This window comes from Panicum virgatum, chromosome 9N (genome assembly GCF_016808335.1).
Source record: "Panicum virgatum strain AP13 chromosome 9N, P.virgatum_v5, whole genome shotgun sequence".
Classification (NCBI taxonomy): domain Eukaryota; kingdom Viridiplantae; phylum Streptophyta; class Magnoliopsida; order Poales; family Poaceae; genus Panicum; species Panicum virgatum.
In genome coordinates this window covers 79775105-79802226 of record NC_053153.1, presented here as the reverse complement: position 1 = coordinate 79802226, position 27122 = coordinate 79775105, and the positions used below count along the sequence as shown (strand labels likewise).

The 27122-nt window shown below is 42.5% G+C and overlaps 2 protein-coding genes across 6 annotated transcripts; one reads left to right on the top strand and one right to left on the bottom strand.

The window, feature by feature from the left end:
• Positions 1 to 610: 610 nt before the first annotated feature.
• On the top strand, positions 611 to 4773 carry LOC120690767 (protein NPGR2-like). 4 transcript variants are annotated; one of them, XM_039973569.1, is made up of 6 exons: positions 611 to 1063; positions 1628 to 1903; positions 1984 to 2233; positions 2334 to 3550; positions 3869 to 4019; positions 4119 to 4773. In XM_039973569.1, exons 2-6 carry the CDS (start codon positions 1655 to 1657, stop codon positions 4445 to 4447), a joined length of 2196 nt encoding a protein of 731 aa, XP_039829503.1. In that variant the 5' UTR covers positions 611 to 1063; positions 1628 to 1654; the 3' UTR covers positions 4448 to 4773. The 4 variants fall into 4 exon arrangements, with proteins under 4 accessions (XP_039829503.1, XP_039829502.1, XP_039829505.1 ...); XM_039973568.1 differs by having other exon boundaries at positions 1625 to 1903; XM_039973571.1 differs by having other exon boundaries at positions 614 to 1063; positions 4131 to 4721.
• Positions 4774 to 5169: 396 nt separating this feature from the next.
• Positions 5170 to 17137, bottom strand: LOC120690766 (splicing factor U2af large subunit B-like). 2 transcript variants are annotated; one of them, XM_039973567.1, is made up of 10 exons: positions 16917 to 17137; positions 14694 to 16324; positions 14468 to 14605; positions 7811 to 7882; positions 7503 to 7544; positions 7106 to 7195; positions 6927 to 7034; positions 6748 to 6840; positions 6341 to 6420; positions 5170 to 6261 (listed from the first exon to the last, which is right to left on the bottom strand). In XM_039973567.1, the coding sequence occupies exons 2-10, from the start codon at positions 16206 to 16208 to the stop codon at positions 5496 to 5498; spliced, it is 2904 nt and encodes a 967-aa protein (XP_039829501.1). In that variant the 5' UTR covers positions 16209 to 16324; positions 16917 to 17137; the 3' UTR covers positions 5170 to 5495. The 2 variants fall into 2 exon arrangements, with proteins under 2 accessions (XP_039829501.1, XP_039829500.1); XM_039973566.1 differs by having other exon boundaries at positions 6748 to 6852; positions 16917 to 17120.
• Positions 17138 to 27122: the final 9985 nt, after the last annotated feature.

Genomic DNA, 27122 nt, shown 5'->3' with positions numbered 1-27122 from the left:
AAAATACAAATTTTTTATAAATCGTTTGCATGGTGTACTAAATATAGTCGAAAAATAAATCGCATTACACAAATGGACTGTAAATCGCGAGACGAATCTTATAAGCCTAATTAGGATGTGATTAGATACTAAATTGCCACAGTAATGCTACAATAAATATGTTCTAATGATGAATTAATTAGACTTATTAGATTCGCCTCGTAGTTTACAAACGAAATCTGTAATTAATTTTATAATTAGTCTACGTTTAATACTTTAAATGTTAAGATTGGTTTTGCTTCAAAAAATAAAAAAACCAATTTTCAACATTTGAAGTATTAAACGTGGGCTCGTACGGGAACAGCTTGTGTGTCCCGCTAATTCAGGCTGCTTTCCGATTACATTATCTATATTTCCTCTGCTAATTAAATCTAAAAAAATCCACGCGTGATCGAGGAGGGACCCACGTACGAACTGCATGGAGATGCAGAAAGGTCCATGACGAAAAAGTAGTGCAGCGCGTTGGATGTTTCGAATTAGCCCTCCGATTTTTCAAAGGTGAACGGAACCACCCGCACCTTTCCGAGGCAACTGCAAACCACTAGCCAGGCACGCACGAGGGATATTGTTTTTTGACCTGAAAAGAAAAAAGAATCTTGTAGCATATAGTTCTTCTCGCTGCTCCCCTCGAAGATCTTCGAATTACGATCACGCCACACCCTCTTGGTTCTTCAACCAACTTGAAATTCCGAACCAATAAACAATTTCTGGCGGGTGGCTCTGGGTACGTCGCGTTTCTCGGATTTGGCTCCGGAATTCGAAGTGATCGAAGAAGGATCGCCGCCGCCTGTCCCCTTTCGACTCCCACCCACCTCAACCCCTCCGCCCCCCCCCCCCCCCCCCCTCCCCCTCCATCGCTTGCTCGGAGAACCTCACGATCCCGATCGCCCTCCCGATTCGACCAGTTCGATTCCAATTAGGTCCGGACTGGTGATCGGGGGGATCGAGGAGAGGACAGGATTCGATTTTGACTTGGCGAATCCATTTGTGCGGCGGAAGTCGAGGTTTTCCTTGTGCGGCGAAGGTGAGCGAGTTCGTTTCAGCCTTCATCTGTATGAGCAGTATCGGCTTTGGTTTCGGTTTTGTTCTTTCCTTTCGGTTTGGGATTTGGGCCAGTAAAATTCATATTTGCTTTTTTGGGTTTCTTTTCCTTGTTTTGGGAAGACTATGAGCTCGGCAATTAGTTAGTATAGGATTTCTTTTTTTCATATTCTTTTCTCTATGATCCACACGTGTTGGACAAAGTACCACTCAAATTTCTTCAACCTTAGTGGCAGTGAAATTTCATCATTTGTTCAATCAAGATTTTCATCTTTTTGCTAGTGCTGTATAGGACTTCATGCAATCGTGAAGGTCCCCAAATCCTTATTGCCACTTCCTTTCCCAACATGTTGCTGGGCTAGTTAACTGGAATGGTTAATCCTCCGAACTCTGAAGCATAATCGATATGATTAGTTGATTGCATCATCCATCGAGTACATACCCGTGGTTCCTGTAGGATAATTGTGTTGTTCTAATAGCTCCAAGCACAATGTCGTGGCTAAGATATCGAGGTATCTCATATTTGAACATTTGGTAATTGCAGCAGAGAACCGACTGAACATGACGTCGCTTGATGAAGGGTACGAAAGATATGGGGAGATATAGCAGATTTACCCGCTGCATGTCAATGCAATGCCTGTGCTCTGGGAATCAGATGAACAGGATGGATCGTGCAGTCCAATTATCTGAGAACATAGACATCAAGGATGGCATGAACAGGCGGTACTCATCTCCAAATTTTGTGATTGAGCAGCATGCCAACAATACTGTTATGGAGGAAGCTGAGTTGTCCCTCCAGCGAGTTGGCTCTATTAATTATGAGGTTGTTCCTTCGTTCTTTGGCATAAATAGTCTTGTGACAACATACTGCGCTCACTGTGTGTAATGGTTAAAATTTTTCAGGAAGCAAGGGCATTGCTTGGAAGAGTAGAATACCAAAGAGGGCATATTGAAGAAGCGCTTCGAGTATTTGATGGGATAAAAGTATCTACACTAATTCCTGAGATGAAAATATCTATCGCCACAAAAGTGGACCAGCAAAAGCCTCGCCCATATTCCAGCTCCCCAGCACTGTCATTCCATGCTGTTACTGTACTGATGGAGACTATTTATCTTAAGGCTCTAGTACTTAATGATCTTGGAAGGTTTGAAGGTAGAGACCCAGCTTCTCTGTTTTTTTTTTCTTTGCTTTGCTTTGCTTTTCTTCTCAAGACTCTTTTAGACGTAGCTCCAACTATATTTTGGTTTTGCAGAAGCTGCACGCGAGTGCAGTACAATATTGGACATTGTGGAATCTGCAGTACCTGAAGGTTTGCCATCCAACTTTGGAAATGATTGCAACCTGAATGAAACAATATGTAGAGCAGTTGAGTTACTTCCTGAGCTTTGGAAATTAGGAGGTTTTCCTCTTGAAACTGTCTCTTCATATAGGAGGGCTCTTGTTACTAACTGGAACCTTGATGCAAAGACCATTGCTAAAATACAAAAGGATTTTGCTATTTTTCTGTTATACAGTGGTTGTGAAGCTTACCCTCTCAAACGTCGATGTCAATTGGATGGTTTATTTGTACCACAGAACAATCTGGAAGAAGCTATTCTTCTTTTATTGATTCTATTGATGAAGTTCAATCTTAGGAGGATTGAGAGGGATCCAACTGTGATGCATCACCTTGCTTTTGCACTATCTGTGTCTGGGCAGTTGAAACCTCTAGCTCGTCAGTTTGAGGCACTACTGCCTGGTATTCTGGACAACATAGAGTGGTTGTACAATGTAGCATTGTGCTACCTAGCATCAGATGATGATTTAACTGCACTGGATCTGCTTAGAAGGGTATTGAAGTCTGGAGAAGATTCAAATAGTTTCAAAGAACTTATCCTGGCTTCAAAAATTTGTTGTGAGAGCAGTGCGCGTGTTGGAGAAGGTGTTTTATATGCTCGTAGAGCCCTTGCCATTCAGCATGGGGGTTGTGATCAAATGGATGTTGTGGCAGGCCTTTTGCTTGGCATATCCCTTTCCAATCAAGCTAGATATGCTACAACTGACATAGAGAGATCCTCTCAGCAGCATGAAGCATTGGAGGTGCTTGGTAATGCTGGAAAGAAGGCGCATAACAGAGATTTCGGGACAATATACAGTATCAGCCTTGAAAATGCTGTGCAGAGGAAATTAGATACAGCAGCTCGTTATGCAAAGAAGCTGTTTAAATTAGAGGCTGGGTCGGAATTGAAGACTTGGTTGCTTATAGCCCGAATAATGAGTGCCCAAAAACGATTTGAAGATGCTGAGTGCATCGTGAATGCTGCGTTAGATCAGGCTGGCAAGTGGTCTCAAGGAGATCTATTGCAAACTAAAGCCAAAATTCAAATTGCCCAGGGCCAACTTAGGAAAGCAATTGAAACGTATACGCAGATTCTTGCTCTGGTCCAACTTAGGATGAAGAGCTTTGGTGCTGGCATTTCTGTGTTGCAGGTGGCTATCTTTTATTTAAATCGATCTTAGAAGGATTAAAAAAACTAAATACTTTTATGCGTTTAATATTTTTCTATCTTCTATTGCATATACCAAACCGACTGGAGTATCATCTAAAATTATCTGCCAAATGTGCTAGTGAAATAAAACATCTTTTGTTATTCAGTTTACATATTGAATATCAGTAGTCATGCTATGAGTATATTTCCTGAAAGTAAAGGGAGAATGTAATTATGTTAGCTACATGTAGTCGTGGAACTTCGATTTGGAAAAGGAAAATCTTCTTATAGTCTTGCTCAACAATTTTTTGCATTGTAGGGTACTAAGACCGATAAAAGTCTGGAAATAAAGACATGGTATAATCTTGCCCTTTTGTACCTAAGAATGTCGCAGTGGAAGGATGCAGAACTTTGCATATCCAATATAAAATCTATCATTCCATATTCCCCCTTCGCTTGTCATGCTACAGGTGATTTATCCATTTAATTATATTTTATCCAATTGCTTTGGATGTTAGCATCATTTTCTGTATCATTAGCAAGTCTCGCTGTTCTTAGCGGTTATGAAGTTCTCCATGCAGGAAAGCTACTTGAAGCCAAAGGTTTGGCAAAGGAGGCTCTGCAAGCATATTCAACAGCGTTAGACCTTGAACCTAAACATGTACCAAGCCTGATATCAACAGCTACTGTTCTTCGACAGCTTTGCGAGAAACCCTTGCCTGCAATGAGATGCTTCCTAACTGATGCATTGCGAGTAGACAGAACAAACCATGTTGCTTGGTTCAACCTTGGCTTACTCTATGAAGATGAAGGTGACAGTGCAGCCATTGAAGCTGCTGAATGTTTTAAAGCAGCTGCTGTTCTTGAAGAAACTGCCCCCGTAGAACCTTTCAGATGACATCAACACTTCTGAGGGACACATTAAACAACCATGAACCAATCAGACGTTTTACAGAAAAGGCAATGGTATAGGCAACTTTGCCACAAAGGTTTCAACTTTTTTGTATGCTGCATCTTTTCACCATTTCCTCATCTCCCATTACAGCATGAGTCGGAAAGTGGTGTAACTGCTTAGGATAGAAATACATGTAATGTACCATAATCCCTTGTTTTATTATTATATAACAATGCCTGATAACATGCTATAGATAACACTTCATAGACATTATTAACTTGCGCTCTTTGCAAGCTGTCAAGCACACACAAAAAAAGTTACTTTACTGATTTTACGAAGCCCTGTTACTTGAGATCTTGAAAGAGCGCAAAACAATGTTCCTTATCATTGTAGTGTAAGTGCATTTCGAGGAAAATATTTGGCTTCTATTCCCAATTATCGTATTTGCTATCATTCTTGAGACATTTTTTACTTCAGAAGATGACTGTGATCCAGAAAGGAGATCTTAGAACCCTAGTACCTTAGCAATTTATGGAAGGTATCAATGTATATTTAAACTTTATACTGTTCATTTACTGAAATATTGTGAATTTGGTTGTGCTTGCTGGCGTCCGCACGATCAAATTCATGACAACTGCGGTTAGTTGGAAAGCATATATAGATCGCAAAGTATTCTCTCTAAAACGACGAAGTTGAGAGCTAAAAAAGCATCTACATCAATAAGGTTAACAAGTAGAACGTTCAGGCTCTATCTCCTTGTTGCAAAAAATATATAAACGTCAATCTAATCTAAAGGATAAGTATAAGCAACAATTTAAGAAGTATGGTTAGTGACCACTTGTGTAGGTACCAAGTATCCTATTGTTCACCCAATATTTCATTCTGCTGTGGAATAATAATCTCCCAATATTTCATTCTTACTAACAGTACCACCATCTTGACTGAAGTAATGATCCATCTAAAGGCTCAAAACTACGAGTTGCTACAACTGTTGGCACATGCAAAGCTTAACTAATTGCTAATCAGAGTAGCAGCTGTCTCAAACCGAGAATCACCTAGGGTACTTTTTCAAGTAGAGATCATATGGAGCATATCCAGTATAAACAGTTCTGCTGCCAAAACGACGTCCATGTAATGAATGTGCAGCCATGCATGCAGCCTCCTTACGCATGAACTCCACAAGCACAGAACCAGGTTCAAACACGAAAACAGTGTCACTGGTCTCAACAGCAGGTACTTTTTCTTCATGATCTTCAGTCACATCAACAGCACATTGTTGTTCCCAGTCCCTTGCAGGCTCCTCCACTTCCTCTCTAGGCTCAGCAGGTCTACAGATTTCTGATGTCCTTGGGTCATGTTTCCTTTCTACTCCATCATCATCCATTGCGGTTCTGGTGGCCTCCACTGCTTCTGTATGTTTACTCTCATCCGCAGCTGCTTCATCAGTTTCAGAATGTTGCGATGTGGGGAGAACTGCTTTATTCTGAGTGTCATCTATGTCTGTGTGCCCATCTGCTACAGGTGCTTCATTCTCACAAAGGGCTGTATTAAACGGGATGTGTTTATCCTTCTGATCCTGACTCTCTGGAATAAGAACTACATCCTTAGTTTCTGTGGCATCAGAATGATTGAGAATATCTATGCTCTGATTCGGCACAGAACATTCTGATCCAGACTTTGCAATGTTTTCAGTACCACCAAACCCAGTGCCCTCAATCTTGACTGGCCTGTCTTCCAGCTCAACTATGTTATCTTCCGTAGCGTTGTCACTATCAGCAGCATAGTCAACTACATTTACTGACTTGACTGCTCCAAACCTGTTAATCTTGTCCACAGTGTAAGCTGATATCCACCATAGTCAATGGCATGAAAGGAATTTAAAAGAATCGTACGCACCTTGCACATTCAATACGTACATCTTCCAATGTCTCTTCCAGCTCAGATTTCAGAAGTTGCATATACTCTTCTCGGTCAAACTACATATGTTACACAGAAAGTGTGAAAATCAATTGATGGGTTGATATTTTTGTTCAATGACATGCATTAGTGTCAGAATTCAGGATTGATGCATTAGTGCATCCTCAGGATTGATGCATTAGTGCATCCTTCTATCAATGACAGGATCGTACAGTAACGCGAGGACTGAATCTATTTGTTTATTTATTTGAGTGTGTGGATCTACAAACAAACAACAGTACTGACCATTTGAGAAAAAAAAACAACAGTACTAGGAAAAATATGAAAGCCAAAACTGTTTGTTGTATAACTATGAACTTAAGCGAAGATATAAGACTAAAACATACCACATTTTTTAGCTGCAGGACCTTAGTGGGTTCTTCAAGAAGTGATTTGGCGTTGTCAGGGATACCATAAAACAGAGAAGTCTCGTTGGCAACCTGATAATTCAACTAAAACACCATATATTATTTCAAATATTGGAGTAAATAAAGGATGGTAAATGAATAGGTCGAAATATTTGTACCTCCGCAGGAGGATTAGGAAACACATGGACAGCAGTCAGTACACATCCACCAAGCTTCATCCCATTCAGGCCAGCACATGCCTTGGATGTAATGGAACGATCGGCATACTGTCCATATAGAATTGATCAGAAGTGACTGATGATCAAATGCTCTAGCTTATGCACACTAGAGTTCATACCTCAAGGAATGCACAGGGCCCACCAAGTTCATCATTGAAAAGAAAGCGGTACGCAGCCAATGGGCCAAATGCACTAGCAATCTCCATGAGCTGAAAAAGAGGGAAATACAGCTAATTGTCAGGACATAATCTATTTGGAAATTTTGCTACAGGACATTCTTCGTCCTTGGTTCTGTGGGACACTAGAAAAAAATTATTGGCTCCAGGACACTAGGCAGTGTCCTGCAGCAAAGAAACTAGCATGTTACAGAAAAGAATATACATTTTAGTGTCCTACAGCTAATTTCATGAAGCAGTGTCCTGTAGTAACATTTCCTTCTATCCTCACAAAGCAAGAACAAGAAAAGTCAATACTCAATATATATAAAGCATAGATACTTGTAGCTTCTCATATTACCATCTCAGATGAGATCACTCCAGCAATCCCTGCTATGAAAATCTGTAAAATTCAAAGGTGACAAAGAAAACATAAACATTATGACGATTAAAAAAATCAGTATCCAAATCTTCTTGTGCTTCACTATTCTGTGTGTTAATATTAGAGATACACCTGCCAAGTTGTGTATCATCCTCACAAGATTATGCTTCACTAAATCGGATAATTTGAGAAAATAAGATAAGGGGAAAAACTAGAGAATGTCAAAAGTTTCTCAGACAGCTCTCTTTGAAAAATTCGAACAAGCAGAAACCAATTGTGTATGTTACCTTGTGTGGTGAATCAGCAACAACGTCAGATACTAACCCAATCTTTTCAGCAGGCTTCTTAGGAGCTACATTCTGCAGGGAACAAAAAGGTATCCCTTAACATTTAAAATGCAATATCTAAAAATTTGAATGTCTCATAATTAAAATATACAAATCTAAAAAAATGACATAACACTCAAAATATGATACAGAACCCTGTTACTTCTGCAGTCAAGCAGCCAATATAAGTAAATAACACTGATACCCCAAGATAATATGGACAGCTTATGCTGATTGAAAACAATCACTGTAGACTATTGTTAGGTGCCAAGGAAAAGCCTGATTCTTGACTCGCACCATAATACTAACAGGGACCTGACCCACATATCTGCTCAATCCTATTGTTCAGATAGTCATGTTGCCATGTTGGTATACAGCACATTTGCTCATTACCTGGACCACACTGCAAAAAAGGCCTCTGACCACACAACCTAATATGCACCAGACTATTCCCTTAAGAACAGAAGTGGGAGAATCGCCTATCTACTTCCATCTCAGTGGTATTTGTTTGTGATGTTCTGTTTCCGGCTACAGGTGGAACAGCTAACCATATCTACCTATAATGTAAAGGAACTTATTTTGCCCCTTTAGAAGTAAAAAGGCCAGGTTTAAGGCAAGAAATAGAAATACAGGAACTATGATGTAAGGCAATCTCAATGAAATAAACTGAGAAAATATTAGAAATGCAACACAAACAAGAAAAATAGTATGTCAAAAGTTTGTTAAACTAAATGAAGAGTAACTTTGAAGTTGTCAAAGTTTAAATGACATCTCTTGCCACCAGTGGTACTCAGCTGTAGATAGATGGATAATTAAGCTTAGCAATCATCATACTCGATCTTTGCTAACAATACATTTACTTGAACCATGCTGTACAAGATGTCTTCCTAATGTTCCCATGAACTGACTCTGCCTGTCTGCCAGCACTGTAATCAGCCAATGAAATCTGGAAGTAGCAGCAGTCACATAATAATGGCCTACATCAGGAAGTCTGCTTTACAATTCCTTTGCTTCATGATGCTGTTGAACGTGAATTATGACACACCCAATTAAAATACCCTATTTGAGAGATTTCAATATGACCATCAGACAGGAATTTGTCGAAATAGAAATATATCCAAAACAGCAACTCTAGAATACATTCTTCACCACGAATAAATCTGAATATAGCTACCCCAAAACTATTTTTCATTCATACAGATACAATTCGTGTACATACAGCAAGGTTCACCATGCAAAACAGAAATGAAGGTACCAATTGACAACCAATCATTTTTTTCCTCGATTCTCATATGCAACTGGTAGGCCAAAACTAAAACATGGCATAGTTGAGCATAGCATTCTATCCAAATATCGAAACTACACACATGATCACTATTTGATTTTCATTACCAAGTCATTAGGATGCAAAACATGTCAAGTGTTAAAAGAAACCAGCGTAGAAATCTTGCCATTTTTTACAAGTTCGCAGCTGCTAAATATTGTTAACCAAGCATGAAGTTAAATGGAAAGACCGTGGAAATAGGGGAAGGTAAACTAATAGCATGCAAATTTCTATTGCTGAACAAATATTCATTTCAAAAGTGGAAGATTTCTTTTGCAGAAAAACAAGTTACGCATATGCAGCAAATGTTCGAAAGGTTCTCAACCAAGTATAAACCAGAGGCTCATAGGTATATATTACAACCATTGGGACATTTAGCTTCACGCAATGAAATCTAAGAAATTCAAATATTGAAGCACTATATGTGCAAGTCAACAAGATGTCCAGAAAGTAAAACACTAATTTGAGATATTTAGCAACTTCATGATAACCTAAGTCAAGCAGTTGACGTCCACACAGAAAAGAGGAAGAGGAGTCAGAAAATTGATACCAACAAAGTCAAGTGACGCCTGATCAGCAGGGGGACTTAATTCAGACCCAAATCAAAACATCAATTTCAAATTGACTAGGCCATCCATTACACAATGCAATTTAGCTGATGATTCTGTACCAAAATATTAACTAAATAAAAGTTTTTCAGAGATGAACAACAAGTGTTCTTTGGTGTCCTAAAAATGTTATATAGTACACGGCCACTTACAGTGGTAGCACAATTAGAGCATTTCAGCATTCGTATAGTGGGGTATGCAGCATGCACTAAGATGTTTATTCAACCCAATAGAGAGTAGTCTTTCAAGCAAAACAAAGAAAAAAATGTTAATATAGGCCCAATCTCCGCAGTTATCATGTCTCAACTCTCAACAAGTTGCCATAAAGTTGAGAACTTAGAAAAATATGTGTTGTGGGGATTTTTAGGGGTACCCACAGCCGGGTGGCGGAGCGCACCCGCCTATTCCCAGTGAGGGAGTACTCGGGGAAGTACTAGGCGATGGGGCTGGATCTTCGCTGAGACAAGGACTCAAGAACACTCGATTTAGAGTGGTTCGGGCCGCCGGAGCGTAATACCCTACGTCCACTGGGAGATGTATTGTCTTGGTTGTGTGAATGAACCTATCCTCTGCTGGCCTTGGCTCTTGCCCAGCCTGAGGTTTTCTAGCGGCGCTCCCTCCTTTTATAGATCAAGGGGGAGCGGATACATAGGACGTCGATGCCCCGACAGGTGGGCCCAACGTGAATGCGGCTACAGTGGTAGCGAATCTTTCCTTCGATATGCGTACTGCTGCTCTCCTGTCACAGGGGTCTTCTCTTGTTCCGTCAGCTAGGTGCCCGTTGGAGTAGCGTAGCTTGCGGCGTGGCCTGCTGAGGCTATTATGTAGCGTCATAATGGGTGAAGCCGAGCCGTCGTATCCGACTGTTACGGCAGACTGGCAGACGCGGCATGGGCGGCGCCATCGGCTCCACTGCCTTGGTAATACGCGATCAATAGTGCCCCCTGGTCAGTCAAACGCCTCGGCTTCCACTATATCAAAGTGGATGTCCACCTACTGCAATGAATGCGAAGGTAGGTGGACCTCAATATGGAGACCAAGGACTTCATACACGTGTCGGCCCCGGACCGCCCTGAGGCGGGGCGTCCAAACTTTCCCTTCGAGAGGGGTCCGGTTGCTATCCAGGACCCTATGAGGGGTCCGGGACCCCGCGGGGGTCTGGATTCCTTGGGAGGTCCGGAGCCCTGGCTGCTTGCGCTTGAGCGCCTGTTTTTCCTGGGACACGTGGCGTTCCCAGACCTTCCCCGGCCGCGGAACAGGTCCGGACCTTTGTCGGGAGGACAGGACTTCGGACTGCAGGGGTCCGGCTGTTTGGTTGTAGTCAAGGATGACTACTAAGGCTCTTGCCTAGTCACAGCAAGAGGGGGTACCCCAGTCCTGGGGTACCGACAGTGGCCCCCGGGCCCACCTCGGGAGAGGTATGAACCCGCGGGTGGGGCCACCACCGTGATGTGTTCCGACGCAACTTGATTGCGTTGGTGTGCTCTTGGAGAGAGTGGGCATCCCGGACCCCTGAGGCCGGTATGATTGTTGCCTGGTTTAGGTACTAGAGTGCTCTCCACGGGGCGACGAAGGTGTAGGCTTAGGGTACAGAACCAAGCTAAGCGGCTACACGGACTTCGGATCGCTCAGGGGGTAGCACTACTTCCCGGACCCGGCTTTTGTCGACCGTCTCCGCCGGAGCGGGCCACCGGAGTGGACTTGGAGCGACCGGGGCGAGCGGTCTCCGCCGGAGCGGGCCACCGGAGTGGACTTGGAACGACCGTGGCGAGCGGTCTCCGCCGGAGCGGGCCACCGGAGTGGACTTGGAGCGACCGTGGCGAGCGGTCTCCGCCGGAGCGGGCCACCGGAGTGGACTTGGAACGACCGTGGCGAGCGGTCTCCGCCGGAGCGGGCCACCGGAGTGGACTTGGAGCGACCGTGGCGAGCGGTCTCCGCCGGAGCGGGCCACCGGAGTGGACTTGGAGCGACCGTGGCGAGCGGTCTCCGCCGGAGCGGGCCACCGGAGTGGACTTGGAGCGACCGTGGCGAGCGGTCTCCGCCGGAGCGGGCCACCGGAGTGGACTTGGAGCGACCGTGGCGAGCGGTCTCCGCCGGAGCGGGCCACCGGAGTGGACTTGGAGCGACCGTGGCGAGCGGTCTCCGCCGGAGCGGGCCACCGGAGTGGACTTGGAGCGACCGTGGCTGACAATCCGATGAAGCATGTTACCGGACCTCATAGTAAGGTGCAAAGAAACCAAGCCTTATACTAGAAGAGAGCCCGGGACCTCTAAAGTCAGCAGTCCTGGATACTAGAGTACTTGTAACAGGGTAGTGAAGTACGTAAACTTAGGGTACATTACCAGGCTAAGCCACGCGGAGCTTCTCTACCCCAGGATACAAATACCACTTCTCCAGAGCAGGTCCTTAGGGGTCCGGACCGCCTTCCAGCTAGAAGGGGTGTCTTTACCTGACCACAAGCCAGCAACTTAACTTGGATTGTTAGCAATAAGGGAAACTCCGGTCAAGAGAAAAGAATAGTTAAACCAAGGCGAATAAATGTAATCAGGGTGGAGCCTAGGCAAAACTGAGGAGGAAAATCTCCTTTATTATTGTGGTTGTCACGGTATACATCGGAGGTCGGGATTACGAGGACGGACCTCCACCGCTCCGGACCGCTTTTGCCTGTTTGTGTGATAGGGCCAGAGGTCGGGTTTACAAGGTCGGACCTTGACCGCTCTGGACACACACGTAGACACCACGCTATTACAAAGGAGAAAATCTCTCATTCCTTTCTTAGGAGTAACCTACGGCTGCATGCTATACAGCGTGTTCTTCTTCGGAGGTGAAGGCGCCCTGAACGTGCCTGAACCGCATCATCCAGCATCACCTCGGGAGCTCGGGGGACCCCTCCTTGCCTAAGAGCTGTCACATGCTTACATGGCATGAGACAAATTCTTTGGCTTTGAATGGAAGAGGCCCCCTCCCCCTGCCGTCGCCGTTGCCGATGGAAACCAGAGCCCTTGCGCAGCAGATGGACCGGTGCGACGCGTGGAGAAGTGCGGTCGTTCGCCGGCTTGTCCTTGGTGCTAGCGCCAGGGGCCCCCGCACGAGGAGGCGGGGTCCTGTCTGCAGCAGCACCGAGCAACGCTGAGGTGGATCTCCGGCGCTGGAGACGGCGGGACGACACGGTCAACTTCCTCCGGGATGGCCGTCGGCTCCAGGCTCCATGTTGAGAGAAAGCCTTGAGCCGACACCATGCCACCGCTGAGGAGGCGTGGCCGTTGCTTGAGAGAAAACCTTGAGTCGACGTAGGAGCAGCGGCGCGCAGCGGCGCCTCCGCTGTGCGTTGCTACGCCGGCTCTGAGGTGTCGCGGTGGCGACACACAGCAGGCGCCGCTGCCGTGCGCCGCCGCACCGAGGGCGTCGGAGTGCCGGTGCCATAGCATGCGGAGTGAGTGTGCCTTCCTTCATCTTCAAGTTCGCCGTTGCAGAGGGAGAACACAGCCTAGAGGCCTGAAGATCCAGCCAACGCCTGTCCTCCCCACGGACAGCGCCAAAATGTTGTGGGGATTTTTAGGGGTACCCACAGCCGGGTGGCGGAGCGCACCCGCCTATTCCCAGTGAGGGAGTACTCGGGGAAGTACTAGGCGATGGGGCTGGATCTTCGCTGAGACAAGGACTCAAGAACACTCGATTTAGAGTGGTTCGGGCCGCCGGAGCGTAATACCCTACGTCCACTGGGAGATGTATTGTCTTGGTTGTGTGAATGAACCTATCCTCTGCTGGCCTTGGCTCTTGCCCAGCCTGAGGTTTTCTAGCGGCGCTCCCTCCTTTTATAGATCAAGGGGGAGCGGATACATAGGACGTCGATGCCCCGACAGGTGGGCCCAACGTGAATGCGGCTACAGTGGTAGCGAATCTTTCCTTCGATATGCGTACTGCTGCTCTCCTGTCACAGGGGTCTTCTCTTGTTCCGTCAGCTAGGTGCCCGTTGGAGTAGCGTAGCTTGCGGCGTGGCCTGCTGAGGCTATTATGTAGCGTCATAATGGGTGAAGCCGAGCCGTCGTATCCGACTGTTACGGCAGACTGGCAGACGCGGCATGGGCGGCGCCATCGGCTCCACTGCCTTGGTAATACGCGATCAATAGTGCCCCCTGGTCAGTCAAACGCCTCGGCTTCCACTATATCAAAGTGGATGTCCACCTACTGCAATGAATGCGAAGGTAGGTGGACCTCAATATGGAGACCAAGGACTTCATACACGTGTCGGCCCCGGACCGCCCTGAGGCGGGGCGTCCAAACTTTCCCTTCGAGAGGGGTCCGGTTGCTATCCAGGACCCTATGAGGGGTCCGGGACCCCGCGGGGGTCTGGATTCCTTGGGAGGTCCGGAGCCCTGGCTGCTTGCGCTTGAGCGCCTGTTTTTCCTGGGACACGTGGCGTTCCCAGACCTTCCCCGGCCGCGGAACAGGTCCGGACCTTTGTCGGGAGGACAGGACTTCGGACTGCAGGGGTCCGGCTGTTTGGTTGTAGTCAAGGATGACTACTAAGGCTCTTGCCTAGTCACAGCAAGAGGGGGTACCCCAGTCCTGGGGTACCGACAATATGTGAGGTGGTTTCAGCGAAAAAAACAAAGAGCAAAATTTAAACAACTAAACAGCATATAATTGCAACAGCATTCTGATGGGAAAGGATGGAAATCTTACCACCATTTCAACATATTCTTTTGGGCGTCGAATTCTCAAAGAAGATCCATTTAGAGACCTTCCATCAAAAGAAAGAGCTGCTGTAGCATCCTCTGGTGTAAGAAATTCAGCAAATGCCTGACGTTTTTCCTTGTTTATCTGCATAGAAGCATAGTGGGATATTAATATATGTTAGTAAGAAAATGTGACACCATAGGAAAGAAAGGTAATATGGTAGTTCGCTCACCGTACAACTGAGGCACGGTTTAGACCTCTGGGTATATTTCACACCAGTAGACAACAAGAAGTCATTTAAGCAGTCAATTAACTTATCCTCTGTTGCTGAATCAGGCAAATTTTCAATGTGCAACCTCCTGAGTGGGCGGGTTGCTTGTGTAAGCTGGACAGAATCTGCAGCCAAACTATTCCCTGGCAATATTGTCTCTACTGTAGTTGAAGGAGTAGATGGAGCCATCTGGCCAACAGTTGACTGTAAAGTGGTGGGGAATTTATATTGTTTTGCTTTCACAGGAGGCTGATCCCATGTGGCTGATTTCTTTTCTGGGGATTGAATGAGCGAGGGAGGAGTCTTGGCAGTTGCCTGCACAGCTTGTGGTGCTGTTTTCCTTTTCCTTGGCGAGTATCCACCAAGACGACTTTCATATCTTTGGTGTGACCCACCACTGTATCCACCACTCCCAGATGATCTTTGTTTGTGACCTTCAGCATACTTCCTCCTTGATTTATCCATTGAGTATGGAGGATAATTTTCAAAATCGTGTCCACGGTAACTATGCCTTTGTTCCCTTGGTGGTGGTGAGATAGACCTGCCATATCTTTCGCGGTCATGATCCCTGCTTCTAGACCTTCTCCTTTTCAACCTTGGATCTACATGGTATGGTTTTGCATACTCATTCCTTCCATCATTTCTATCAAAATGTTTGGAATCTTGGAACCGTACAGAGTCCTGTTTCTTCAACATTGGTCGATCAACCTCTGAACTCTTCTCATTATCAAAGCTGCGACCTTTTCTCTTTGTTTCATTTCGAAGCTTCTCACCCCTATCCTTGATTCTATCATTGACAATTATTTCATCACTCCCTCTTTTCCCAGGTCCTTTCAGATATTCAGAACTCATTGCATCACCATTCCTTGCTCTGATCTCACCAAGGTTCCTATCTTTGCTTCCGTCAGCTCGGCTACTCATGCTTTTGGTAAGTTTCTGAGAATTACCGATGCCTTTATCATTGCCAACTGAATGATAGTCATCTCTTATGGAGGGTCTCTCTTTCTTGGAGCCCTTCCTTGGTGCATCTCTCAGGTCTTTATTCTCTGAGAACTTTGGTGTATCTTTCAGGTCGTCCATCTTGGAACCCCCTTTGGACCTATCTTTAGGGTTCTCCTTCTTGGAGACCACTTTTGGTGTATATCTCGTGTCCTCCTTTTTAGGGTCTTCCCTTGGTACTCTTGGATTTTCTCTATTGGATTCCTCCCTCGATGCATCTCTAATCTTCATTTTTGAACCTTCCACAGGCATATCTTTGGAATCCTTTCTGCTTTTGTACCCTTTTCCCTGTTCCAAGTGATTAGATGTACCCTTATCATTTTCTTGCAGCTCTTCCTTGGTTTTCTTAGCTTCTGATGCAGCCTTTTTTTCACGCCTCAACATAATGTCCTGCATGCTCAGAGGTCTTGTGCGGGCAGCTGTCCCTTCACTAGTGATTCTCTGGGAGTCATTTTCACTATGTATTTTTCTACTCATCTTGCTCCTTAAGCCTAGAATTTCATCAAGACTCAAGGAAAATGAGAACCTAAGTTACCTAAACTAGCGTACATTCAGAGCCAAACCAACAACAGCAATCGACACCATGTGGCTTCCTGCAAAGGATATAACAAGAGGCATCAAAATATTGCAGCATACATTTCGCTATAACAGAGGCATCTTAAGAAATGGCAAATGTAATACCATCAGAGAGCTAATTCAGACTGGCTGGTGCAAATGTAATTTCATTCAAAAAGTAACATAAAAGTCTGCATCTTTGACTAAGCAAAAAATCCTGATAGAAGCAGTCAGCAGCCAGTACCAAACAAAGTGATATACATCTTCTTTTCAACTACATCAGGAAAATGGCCCTATCTGTTTTGTCACTAAAGCACGAGAAGTCATAGAGAATGAAATATCTCAGTGTTTTCCATCTAATCCTTGCTAGCATATGGTAAGGTTCATTTTACTTGAGGAATCTAAAATCCTGATAAAAAACCATTAGCAGCTAGATTCAAGCAATACGTTAGCAGGGGCGGACCCAGCGTAGGACATGGGTGCACACATGTACACCCGATAATTCTCGCAAACGAAATCGAAGTTAGTAGGTAATATATTGTAACTGGATTCAGATCCGAATACAAACAGTTTTGTTAGGGTTTGGGTGCTCCGTCTCGCACAGCAGAAGGAAAGAGAAGGGGGGCATACCTGGAGGATGCGCTCGTCGCCGGCAAAGCGCTGGGCGAAGACAGGACAAATGGCGGCGCCGCTCGCCCAGTCGTCGCTGCCAGGGTGGAGAGCAAGTTTGGAGAGAGTCCGAGAGAAGGGAAAGGTTTAAGAAACCGAGGGAGGAGAAGAACGTGAGACCCTGAGCGGGGCGGCTGAGACCTGAGCGGGACTGCGGGGAGGGCAAGGAGCCGAGCTCGAGCGAGCCTGCCACCTAAGGGCCAGATTTTTTTTTTAGTTTCAGTCATTCCTATATTTAAATATTAATTAGAAGCACTAAACTTAAGCATAGATTTATTTCAAATCTGATTTCATAAATTATGATTAATCATAAAACAAATCTATTAAATCTAATTAGTCCATAATTTAGTCATTAATTGCTACATTATCCATCAACTAATTGGTATTAATTATACTTAATAGATTTGTCTAGAATTATTTTTATATTAAGTTGATATCTGAACATTGATATCCGAACATTCGATGTGACAGCTACTTAAAAACCAAAACCAAATGAGACCAAGCTGGAACATCTCGAGCCGAGGTTGATAGAAGCATGTGATGTTCTTAATAGCTATTAGAAAATTACGACAAAACGACTTTGCGATAACAGCATTAACGATAGTATTAAATATTGATGATAGATAAGAAAATGCGCGTATAAAATCTAATAGGTATGATTTATTAAGAAATATAAATATTTATAAATTATGATGTTTCTTTTGCGAAATTATAAGTTATTTTTTCTTAATATCGAATTGTAAATAAATCAACTTTTCTTTTTAAGAAACTAGGAATTTGCACGGCGGCTAGTTTATTTGAATGTAATCTTTTTAAATAAAATGTTTATGTAAAAGGTTTCTAATGATATTACTATACATTTTCAAAAAATGGGAACTTATTGTCTATTTTTTTCATCATCATATTTATTTTTCTAACATAAATTCAGGAGAAAATAGAATACCTTACATATATAGGATTTTTATAATTTTTGGATTGTATTGTATATTTTTGCTCGAGAGTTTTACTTACTGTACATGATAAATTATTCTTAAATCTTTAGAATAAATCTAGGTGATTGGTATGCCAGCATAACTGCATAAGTAAATAATCTTCTTTTTTTCTTTGTTCTTCCATCTTCAATTGTAAAAGCCCCCTTGCATGAATGCTCTCGTATTTTGTTACATCCATTCGTTGTACTTTTTCCTGAATGACCAGTGATGTACTGATGTATAGTTATGTCATTTGTGTCCATCCCCTCTCTCTTCTACTTATGATCCTAAGGAGTTTTTCCCACTACGCTATGGTCATTTTAGAATGTAGATGAATCACTAACGCCTGATGGTGCCCATTGTTCTCTCTTTTTTGAACACTACCCCCATATTGTTATGGATGACTTTCATGTTGCCTAGTTTTAGATCACATTTGCACTCCATGCATGATGTATCATCTATCACTCATTCTCTCCTAAATTTTTTAGGTTTCGTATGTCCACATATCACAAATTCATAATAGTACACTGTAAGACATCGCCATCTTGCTACTTCTAGTTATATGGCTGCTGGTGGTCTCCATGCCTTGGTGACCACATTAGGGTGGTACTTGGTCTTATATATGGACTGAGATCATGCCATGCCCATGAAATTACAATACTGTCGAGCTATTGATGTGCTTCTAATGTTGGTATAATGGTAATCATTGCACATAGGAAGTGTGGCAACTTTAATTATTTTCTAGGTCGAAATCACTAATTGTGAATTTGTTTTTGTTATGCTACAATTTGGCTACACAACTTTGTGCTCTCGTACCGCTTTTCAATTAGAAATCACAAAATACATAAATTGAATTCAATATACTCTTTAAATTAATTTAAACCATTAGACTACCATAAAAAAATATTGAGTATAAATTTCATTAGCATAGCAATTTCAAGTTCTATTGGGCTCCTTACGCATATAACCTAATAGAAACCAAACTATAAACTTTCATGTTTTTTATTTCCCAATTTAGTTCTTTATTAAATATATTTTGCACATCCTTTTTATGTAGTTTTTCTCGTCCAAATCAACTTCTATTTTTTCTTATTTTTAATTCTAGACTCAGCTATTTATTAATCATTGACACAACATAAGTTAAAAATTAATAATATCTGATATAAATTTTATTTATATATTTTACTTCCTTATTTTTATACAACTAATAATTTCCCTTCTTTGAATTCTAAATTTAGCTATTTAACAATTATATTCAACGTGTATTATTTGGCCAAGTGCTAATATTGCTTGACATTACCTATTTAATACTGCTATTTTATTCATTTTCAAAATTACCTATTCACTAATATTATTTAACATGGACCTTTTGGTCAAATTATAATTTATTTTTGTATCTTTTAGTTCTAAATTTAAACATTTACTAATTAGATTTGGCTTGCAATCTTTGACCATAGTTTTTTTTAATTCTGAATCCATAGAGCATGTGTCAGTTTTTTTTTGCTACACACACTACAGGTCGTACTAACATAGGCGCTCACAAACACACATGCATACTCATTCCTATAAATACGCGCAAGCAACCCTATCTCTATGAGCACCTTCGAGAAACTGAGTCCGCAGATATATTAATAATGTTGTTTAAACTGTAAAATAAATTTTAAAAAAACGAGCACCCCTGTCGTGTCGAGGACTCAAACCAGGATGGACAAGTTACACCATATGGAACCTTACTAGCTTAGCTATACTTAGTTCGCAGCATGAGAGATGTGCAACCTATATATTCACCATGGGATATTCGTCGATAGCATGATATTTTAGTTCCTCTTTCTTGTTCCTTGAGTGGGCGTGGCAGCATCTATAGGTTGCATCAATCATTATGTTTAAACGACAGGTTGAGACAATTGAGGATCTCCTAGATCGGGCAGATAAGAAATTCATATTTTTCTTTTATGCCTGGTCATCTAACTTTCTTATCTTCTTACGTGCTATCACTTGAATATCTCATATATATTTCAGATTCGGGTGCATAAGCCAACTGTCATGATTATATTTTGCATGATCCATAATCAGGGTAACATGAGCCAATTTATCGCTTTTATATAAGAAAAGTCCTTTTCGGATTACCGAGCCGAACTCATTTGAAAATGCTCAAAATATAAAATAAAAAAGAGAAATATATAAGTTTTTTTATTCATCTTTTGTCTTTGGCACACAATATAGTACTTGCTTCTTTTTAATTTTGAATTAAGATACTTTATATTCGTATTCGATGTGGACCTTTAGTCTTGTGATAGTTTTTTAACTCCAAATTTGGCTATTTACTAATAGTTGTCAGTAAGGACTCTTTGATCAAGTCCTAATTTTTTAAAATTTTAATTCCAAATTATATATTTATTAATCATATATGGTATGGACTCTTTGATATGGACCATTAGTCTTAATCGTATATTTGTTAATCATATTTGGTATGGACTCTTTGTTTAGACTATAACAAGGGAGATCCTAGGCCAACGAGAAGAAAGCACGAGTCTATCTAAATTACAAAACTAGTGCTCCACCGCATGTTTTATGAAAATTAAACTTGATTGTGGAATTAGACATCATAACTTCGTAACAAAATTCTTATATGGTTTGACTTGTAAACTTAAATATGAGTTGGGAGCTTCCAGAAACACCTTAGCTTGCAGTACAAAATTAATATAACTTGAAATCATTTGAAAATATATGAACATATTAGTATAGCCTTAGATACTAGGTGTAGTCGACAATTGATTAAATGCTGATCAAAGAACACTAAATTTGATTGTTCTACCACAAAACAGAAATTGTATTTTTAAATCATTAGAGTATAAATAGGAAAAGGTCCAAAATACACTTACCAAACTGCATAGTCCCTAAAAACCATACAAACATCAATTTAACCTTCTTATTTCTAAAATCGAGCCACTTACCCCTACATCAAAAAAAAATTTACGAGTATAGTGGTACCAGTGGCTACGGTGATATAATGATATCATAGTCGTTAGCAACTATAACCAAGGTTCTAAATAGCTGGCTACAGCCACCGCTATAGCTTGCTATAGCCTTTGGGAGAGGAGAAAACTAGGATATCTATCTCTTAGCTCTAAAAGGCTAAATCCGCTAATAGCCGGTTATATTCCGCTATAGCTGTTAAATTAAGGATTATTTAGCCAGCTAAACTATATAATTAGTCTTTATTTTTTATTAGTTTATTACTAAACTTCATCATTTACGAAACTTAGTATTTCATCAATGATGTAATGAGGGAATGAAGCCCAAGATGTACTAGTGCTTGAAATTTTCTTGATTCGCTACGCGCCTACTGATGTATGAGTTGTGTTCTTTTCTTGCTCAAGCAGAACTCAACTAGAGAGTTTATGTAAAATAGAAGAGTTGTTCTTAGGGAAAGTGTGTTCATGCCCATTGCTGGGATATGTCAAATAGGTGGTGCGTACCTTTTATGTTTATATGCAAAATTACTGATAGATTTATTCATGGTGTTGAAATAGAAATGCATAATTGTGAGAAGTTTCAAGAAGATTAGAGAGTATGCATGAACCATTGTTACCATGCTTCATGGTGAAATATGAAATACTCCCTCCTTCCTCGATTCTTAGGCATACCAAGAAGGATCACAGATGTGGCGGAACCACCCAAAACTACTGGGCCCGGGTGCACTGATCTTTGTTGCTAAGCAATTTTGACCCAAATTGGCACTCACCGGTAGTTCCTCGAGTGAAGCCTCGATTAAAGCAACGCTATTCCAGGATCAGCAGACAATACTCACACGAAGGTGAGCCCAGAGATTACAACACAGAACACTTCATACAACTCAGAGTGATTGCAGCGGAAAGGAAATTTAATTAATTCAAAAAGAAAGGGTCAAATAAAAGTCAAAGTATACAAAAGACATTAAAGGAGAAAGAAAAAGGACTGAAAAACTACTCAAATTTCAATTCAAAAATTTGCACAAAATTTTTGTTGGCTCATGGGAGGTACTTCAAATGACATGTGCTCAATTGAATTTCAGTCAAAAATCAGTCAAAAACAGAATAAAACCAAAGCCCTTTTGTGCAAGATTTCAAATTTACGAATAGTTCAAAATGTGAGTTTCAAATGAAAATTTACATAACACGAAAGTTGTAGATCTTGAAAAGTTATGCAAAATTGGTATTCAACACTTTTTCATTTGAGCCCTCTAAATAGGAGATATTTTTAGATTACCGAGAGGTCCCTGGAATTTCAGAAATTGCAGATATGCCCTTATCTCCATCTCTCTCCTCCCGGCTTGCTCTGTTTCGCCGCCGCCTGCCGTACGCCGCCGGTGGACCTCGTCCACGGCGCGCCCGCGGCCAAATGGACACGGGGAGCCCTCCAGCGCCACCTGGCCCGCCCCTTGGCACTTCCCCGTGCGCACACGCGTCCCAAACGCGCTCCCGAGCCGCCACGCCACCCCCACCATGCGCAGCGCCGCCCGCTCGCCCCGCCAGTCCGCCGTCGACTCGCCCAGGGCCAAATCGACCGCCCCCAGATGCTACTCACCTCGCCCAGGAGCTCTCTGGCCTATAATGACCCCCAGAACTCCACCGTCGCGCGCCTTCTCCTCCTTCTTCCTCCTCCCGCCGTTCCGCCATGGCCGGCGAGATCTAGCTCGCGCGGACCGGCCATCACAGCCCTACATTGTCCCATCCAACCACCGCAGCAGCTTCTCCACCTTCCAGTTGAGCTTCACGCGCGCGGAATCGAACCCATTCCCTCTCCCGATGCCGTTCCCCTTTTGCGCCGCCGCCGGCGAGCTCGAGCTCACCGCGGACCGGCCAGCTCCGAGGGAGACCGAGCACTATAGCTACCCCAGGCACATCCTCAAGCTCACGCGGTGCTCGTGCGCGCCCTGTTCCCCTACCCCGAGCCCTCCTTCACCTCCAACGCCGGCAAACCGAACAACCGCTCCGCCATTGACGCCGACGAGCTCGAGTCCGTGCACCAAACACTCGAACGCCGACCAAGGTAGGTGTTCCTCGATCCCTACTCTCCCACGCGCCTCCCCGTTGCAGCCCCGATAAGCCCTGCCTAGCAGAACACCACCGGGCGAGCTGCAGCGGCGGAGAAGGCCGGCGAAGGGCCCGGTTGTAATTTCTTTTTTTCGTTCAAGGGTGTGTTTGCAAGAATTCCAGTGTATACCAGTGAACTTCTAAAATGCAGAATAAATCATAGAAAAATAGTAAAAATGCAAACTCAATTGATATGGAATCCTTGTAACAAGATCTACAAATTTTGTAACAGTCACATCTGCATAAACTCAACCAAATTTAATCTAGGAAAAAGAATAAAAAAATCGACCTATGCATGTTCAGGAAGTTCTACTCAACAAATGACCTTGATTTTTGGATATGTTATCACTAATGGAATATTAAGATCACAGTAAAAAGATGACACCCAGCCAAAATAGTAATCATGTTGGAACAATCAAGATTCTCTAATCTGTTGCTAGCTATCTCGATTTAATACTGGAAATTATGCACATGAACTTGCTCTGGAATTTTTACTGCGTACATGTGTAACTGAAACCTTATTAATAAAAAAATTTCGGATTTATTAGAGTTCTTTTGCTATATACCATGTTTTATGCTTGTTGAATCAACTTAATTCTTCATATATAGTTTGTATGCTCAGAAAAATCTATATTTATTTATGAAGTCTGTTTTTGGCTCTGTGATCCTGCCTAAAAATTTTGAGCTGCAGTTACTGAGTTTTGCTTTGGTGAATAATCATGCTTAGCATCCTATGGTTAGTTTTACCATTTTTGTTCTGAGTGAAATACACCATATCTGATCTTGATCTTTTGACATGTTCTTGTGTAGAGTAGGATCTGTCTGTAATAAAAAGTTCACATGCTTTACTGGTCATTTGAACTGTGAGAAATTTATGCTAACTCGTGTTAAATTAATTGCATAACTAATTTATCTGGTGGATATAAAGCTTGGTAATTTTTTCTGGAGTATGTTTAGCTTATGAATAGGCTCTGGTAAATTTTTGAGAACCATATTCCATATTCCTAGTATAACTCTCTGTAGAATTAATCTTGGTTAATGGCTTGCTGTTTTTGTTCTTTTTGTCACCTCTACTGTATAAGGGAATCAAATCTGGAAAAATTTCAGTACTGAGTAGATACTTTCTAGATGCTTCCATAAAATTTGTAGCACCAGAACCCATGTTAAACGATCTGTACAAAAAGGTGAAGTAACTAGAGTAATCTACGTACATGAGTAGTTGTGGTTTTGCTCTATGGTTAGAATCTGAAATTTATACCATACATGCTTAAGTTTGGATCTGTGTTACTTAGTTGTTCATCACTAGCTTATTAGTAGTTTTGTTGTTATGAAATAATGAGAGCATGCTATGTGTTAAATTGAAAAGAAAAACCAAAACCCCACCCATTCATGAAGAAACATAGTCATGTTTACTACTCTATAAACGACTGCCCATGAAATGAAATGTTGAAATCATCACTAAGTTAACTTTTGTTGAACTACAACTTTATCGTGAAGGAAAGAAATTGTTATTCATGAATAACTCATAATCTTGCATTGCATATAGAAACGGTTAATCTCGCGGACGGTGACTACGAACTGGTGCCCGCGGACCCTCGTGTGGATCAGGAGGTCAATTTGAATTGTGCTAACTTGTCTCAAGACCTGGGCCAAGACCCAGAGGCTTTTCTGCCTGACAGTGCCCGAGAAGGCAAGCCCCGGTGCATTATGCCTTATTTTCCGAGTTATTATTCATTTATCTATTTTATAATGTGTTGTAGTAGTTTCTTTCTGCATTTAAGTTTTCTAGGCGTTGATCGAAAATCTTAGATGCATGATCCCTAGGTACCTATGTTTGATCCCGGATCTTTTTATCGATTAGTTGCCCCATTAACTAGGTACGGTAAAAGTCGAGAGGTTTCCTGCCTCTCGCGAGCAAATAGGTTTTGTACTGGCTTTAATTCCTGCTGAAATATAAGGACAACGGGCGGGGTCGTGTAGTTGTGATACCCCGCTGGTGTAGTCAAAAATGGCTAAGGTCGCGGTGTGTGGCTCATTGCGTTAAACGTTTGAAAGTACTAGCCACATGCCGAGAAATATGGTAATCGGTAAGCTTAAGTATCTGATTGGACCGGCGAGTGGAACGACCTTTGCCCCCTCTTGGTAGAAGTAGGTTTTATTTTTATCGCGACGTACGGGTGCAGAGACGTCGGGCTCTATAGTCGGGAGGGTGCCCCGGATCCACGGACTGTAAAGAAAGGAGAACTGTAGCGTGGGTGGGAGCGAAGTCGATCCCCATGCGTGTGGTCTAGGTTCCCCTGGCCAGGTTGAAATCCGATTCAGAATCGTCCACCTCTCACGGCATGAGATTGCTTAATGTTTTCGATCACACAGAGTAACAAGTGAAACATGATGATGATAATACTGCTGGATGATTAAATGGTTGTTCTACCATGTTTGTGTAGAGTTAGTTGCAAATTTAGAATGGTTAATCCAACTAGAATATGGCTAAGTAAAACCTGAAAGTAGGATCAACACTTAGCGGCGTTTTTGGCAAAACAAAACCCACCAACCAAAAAGCCTTGCATGTCTAGTTATCGGACTATTTTATATCCGGAGACGGGTCAGTCTTGCTGAGTATTAGTATACTCAGCCTTGCTTGTGGCACTGTTTTTCAGGTACTAACTTCGAAGATCTGTTTGCGAGTCTTACTTGGCCTTCTACCTTGCCTCTGGGTTGGTCTGTTGAGTGGGATGGCCCTTCAGCTGGTGCTGACCACCCTCCCGCTGAGTGACGCTTTCGTACGGGCTTTATCGATGCGTCACGTTATTTCACTAGTTATCTTTTTATGCTTCCGCTGAACGATGAAACTTGAATAATTTGAGTATATGGAACTCTGTAGCACTTTACGATTCTGAACATGGTTTATAATAAATTTCCTTTCCGCTGCAATCACTCTGAGTTGTATGAAGTGTTCTGTGTTGTAATCTCTGGGCTCACCTTCGTGTCAGTGTTGTCTGCTGATCCTGGAATAGCGTGGCTTTAATCGAGGCTTCACTCGAGGAACTACCGGTGAGTGCCAATTTGGGTCAAAGTTGCTTAGCAACAAAGATCAGTGCACCCGGGCCCAGTAGTTTTGAGTGGTTCCGCCACAACAGAGACCAAGATTTGTATTAATACTGTCGAGGTTTGCATGACTGCATGCAAACATCACTTCTATTCTAGGAAAGCATGCATGGCCGCATGCAGCTAGTCTGTTTCCCACCGTGAAAACCTGCATGGCTTCAATTTTCACCTTCCGCGATTTAATTCACCATGTAACGAGGATGATGATTACTACAGCGGAGGAGTCCAAGGGTGCGCGCCCTATATTTGAAGAAAAGCACAAAATGCTCATACGCCTAAAAATCGAGGAAGGAGAGAGAGTGTTTTATAAATTAGATATTTGCATGGTTAGATAAGCATAAGAAAAATTCTAGAGTTAGATATTTTGTAAAAAAGTGTGTAAAAGATGGACACATGGCAACACCATATGAGCCATGGAGTACTATAAATAGGGTGCTCTCATCCCCTCTTGCCATACCATGGAATAAGATGTCTCAAATAGAAGATGGCAAATTGGCAAGGTTGCCATGTACTATAATAGTGTGTGTAGCCACATAAAGAGTGCAAGAGTTTTGTGTTGTACTAAGTTATGGTGAATAAAGAGTTGAGTTCTCATATAGAGTTGATCTCTCGTATTAGTGTTCAGGTGAAGGTTTTCTTGGTATAGTCTGGGTATAGACTCTATGGAAGAAGTGATATCACACTATTTTGGTACCGCTTCTCGGAAGTCAGTGTCAAAGGTTAGGGGTGCCGATTTCTCAACACATGATATTTACAGAACCGTTAAATGAGTTAGTTAGGCTATAGCCTTTTTTAGCCTCTATAAATACCAACTACTAAATATCTTAGCATGCTATTTTAAGCACTGACTATAACCACCACACATCATCGGAACCACACAACTCGGTATGAAACATGTCCGCTTTGCATGGTAAAATATAGGCTCTCCTTTCATTTGGAACTCAAGAGTTAGCAGTTAAACGTAATCCAAATCTTTGAGTACTCATGCCTAGCCAGGGAACGAGAGAGAAGCTACA

Coding starts and splice junctions, on each gene's coding strand:
- LOC120690766 (XM_039973566.1), bottom strand. CDS start 16,208: ATGAGTAGAAAAATACATAGTGAAAATGACTCCCAGAGAATCACTAGT. Junction 6,853..6,926: donor TTCCTAATCCTCCTGCGGAG/GTACAAATATTT, acceptor ATGGTGTTTTAG/TTGAATTATCAGGTTGCCAA. Junction 6,262..6,340: donor GTACGTATTGAATGTGCAAG/GTGCGTACGATT, acceptor CAAGATTAACAG/GTTTGGAGCAGTCAAGTCAG.
- LOC120690767 (XM_039973569.1), top strand. CDS start 1,655: ATGAAGGGTACGAAAGATATGGGGAGATATAGCAGATTTACCCGCTGC. Junction 1,904..1,983: donor TTGGCTCTATTAATTATGAG/GTTGTTCCTTCG, acceptor AAAATTTTTCAG/GAAGCAAGGGCATTGCTTGG. Junction 4,020..4,118: donor CTTCGCTTGTCATGCTACAG/GTGATTTATCCA, acceptor GCGGTTATGAAG/TTCTCCATGCAGGAAAGCTA.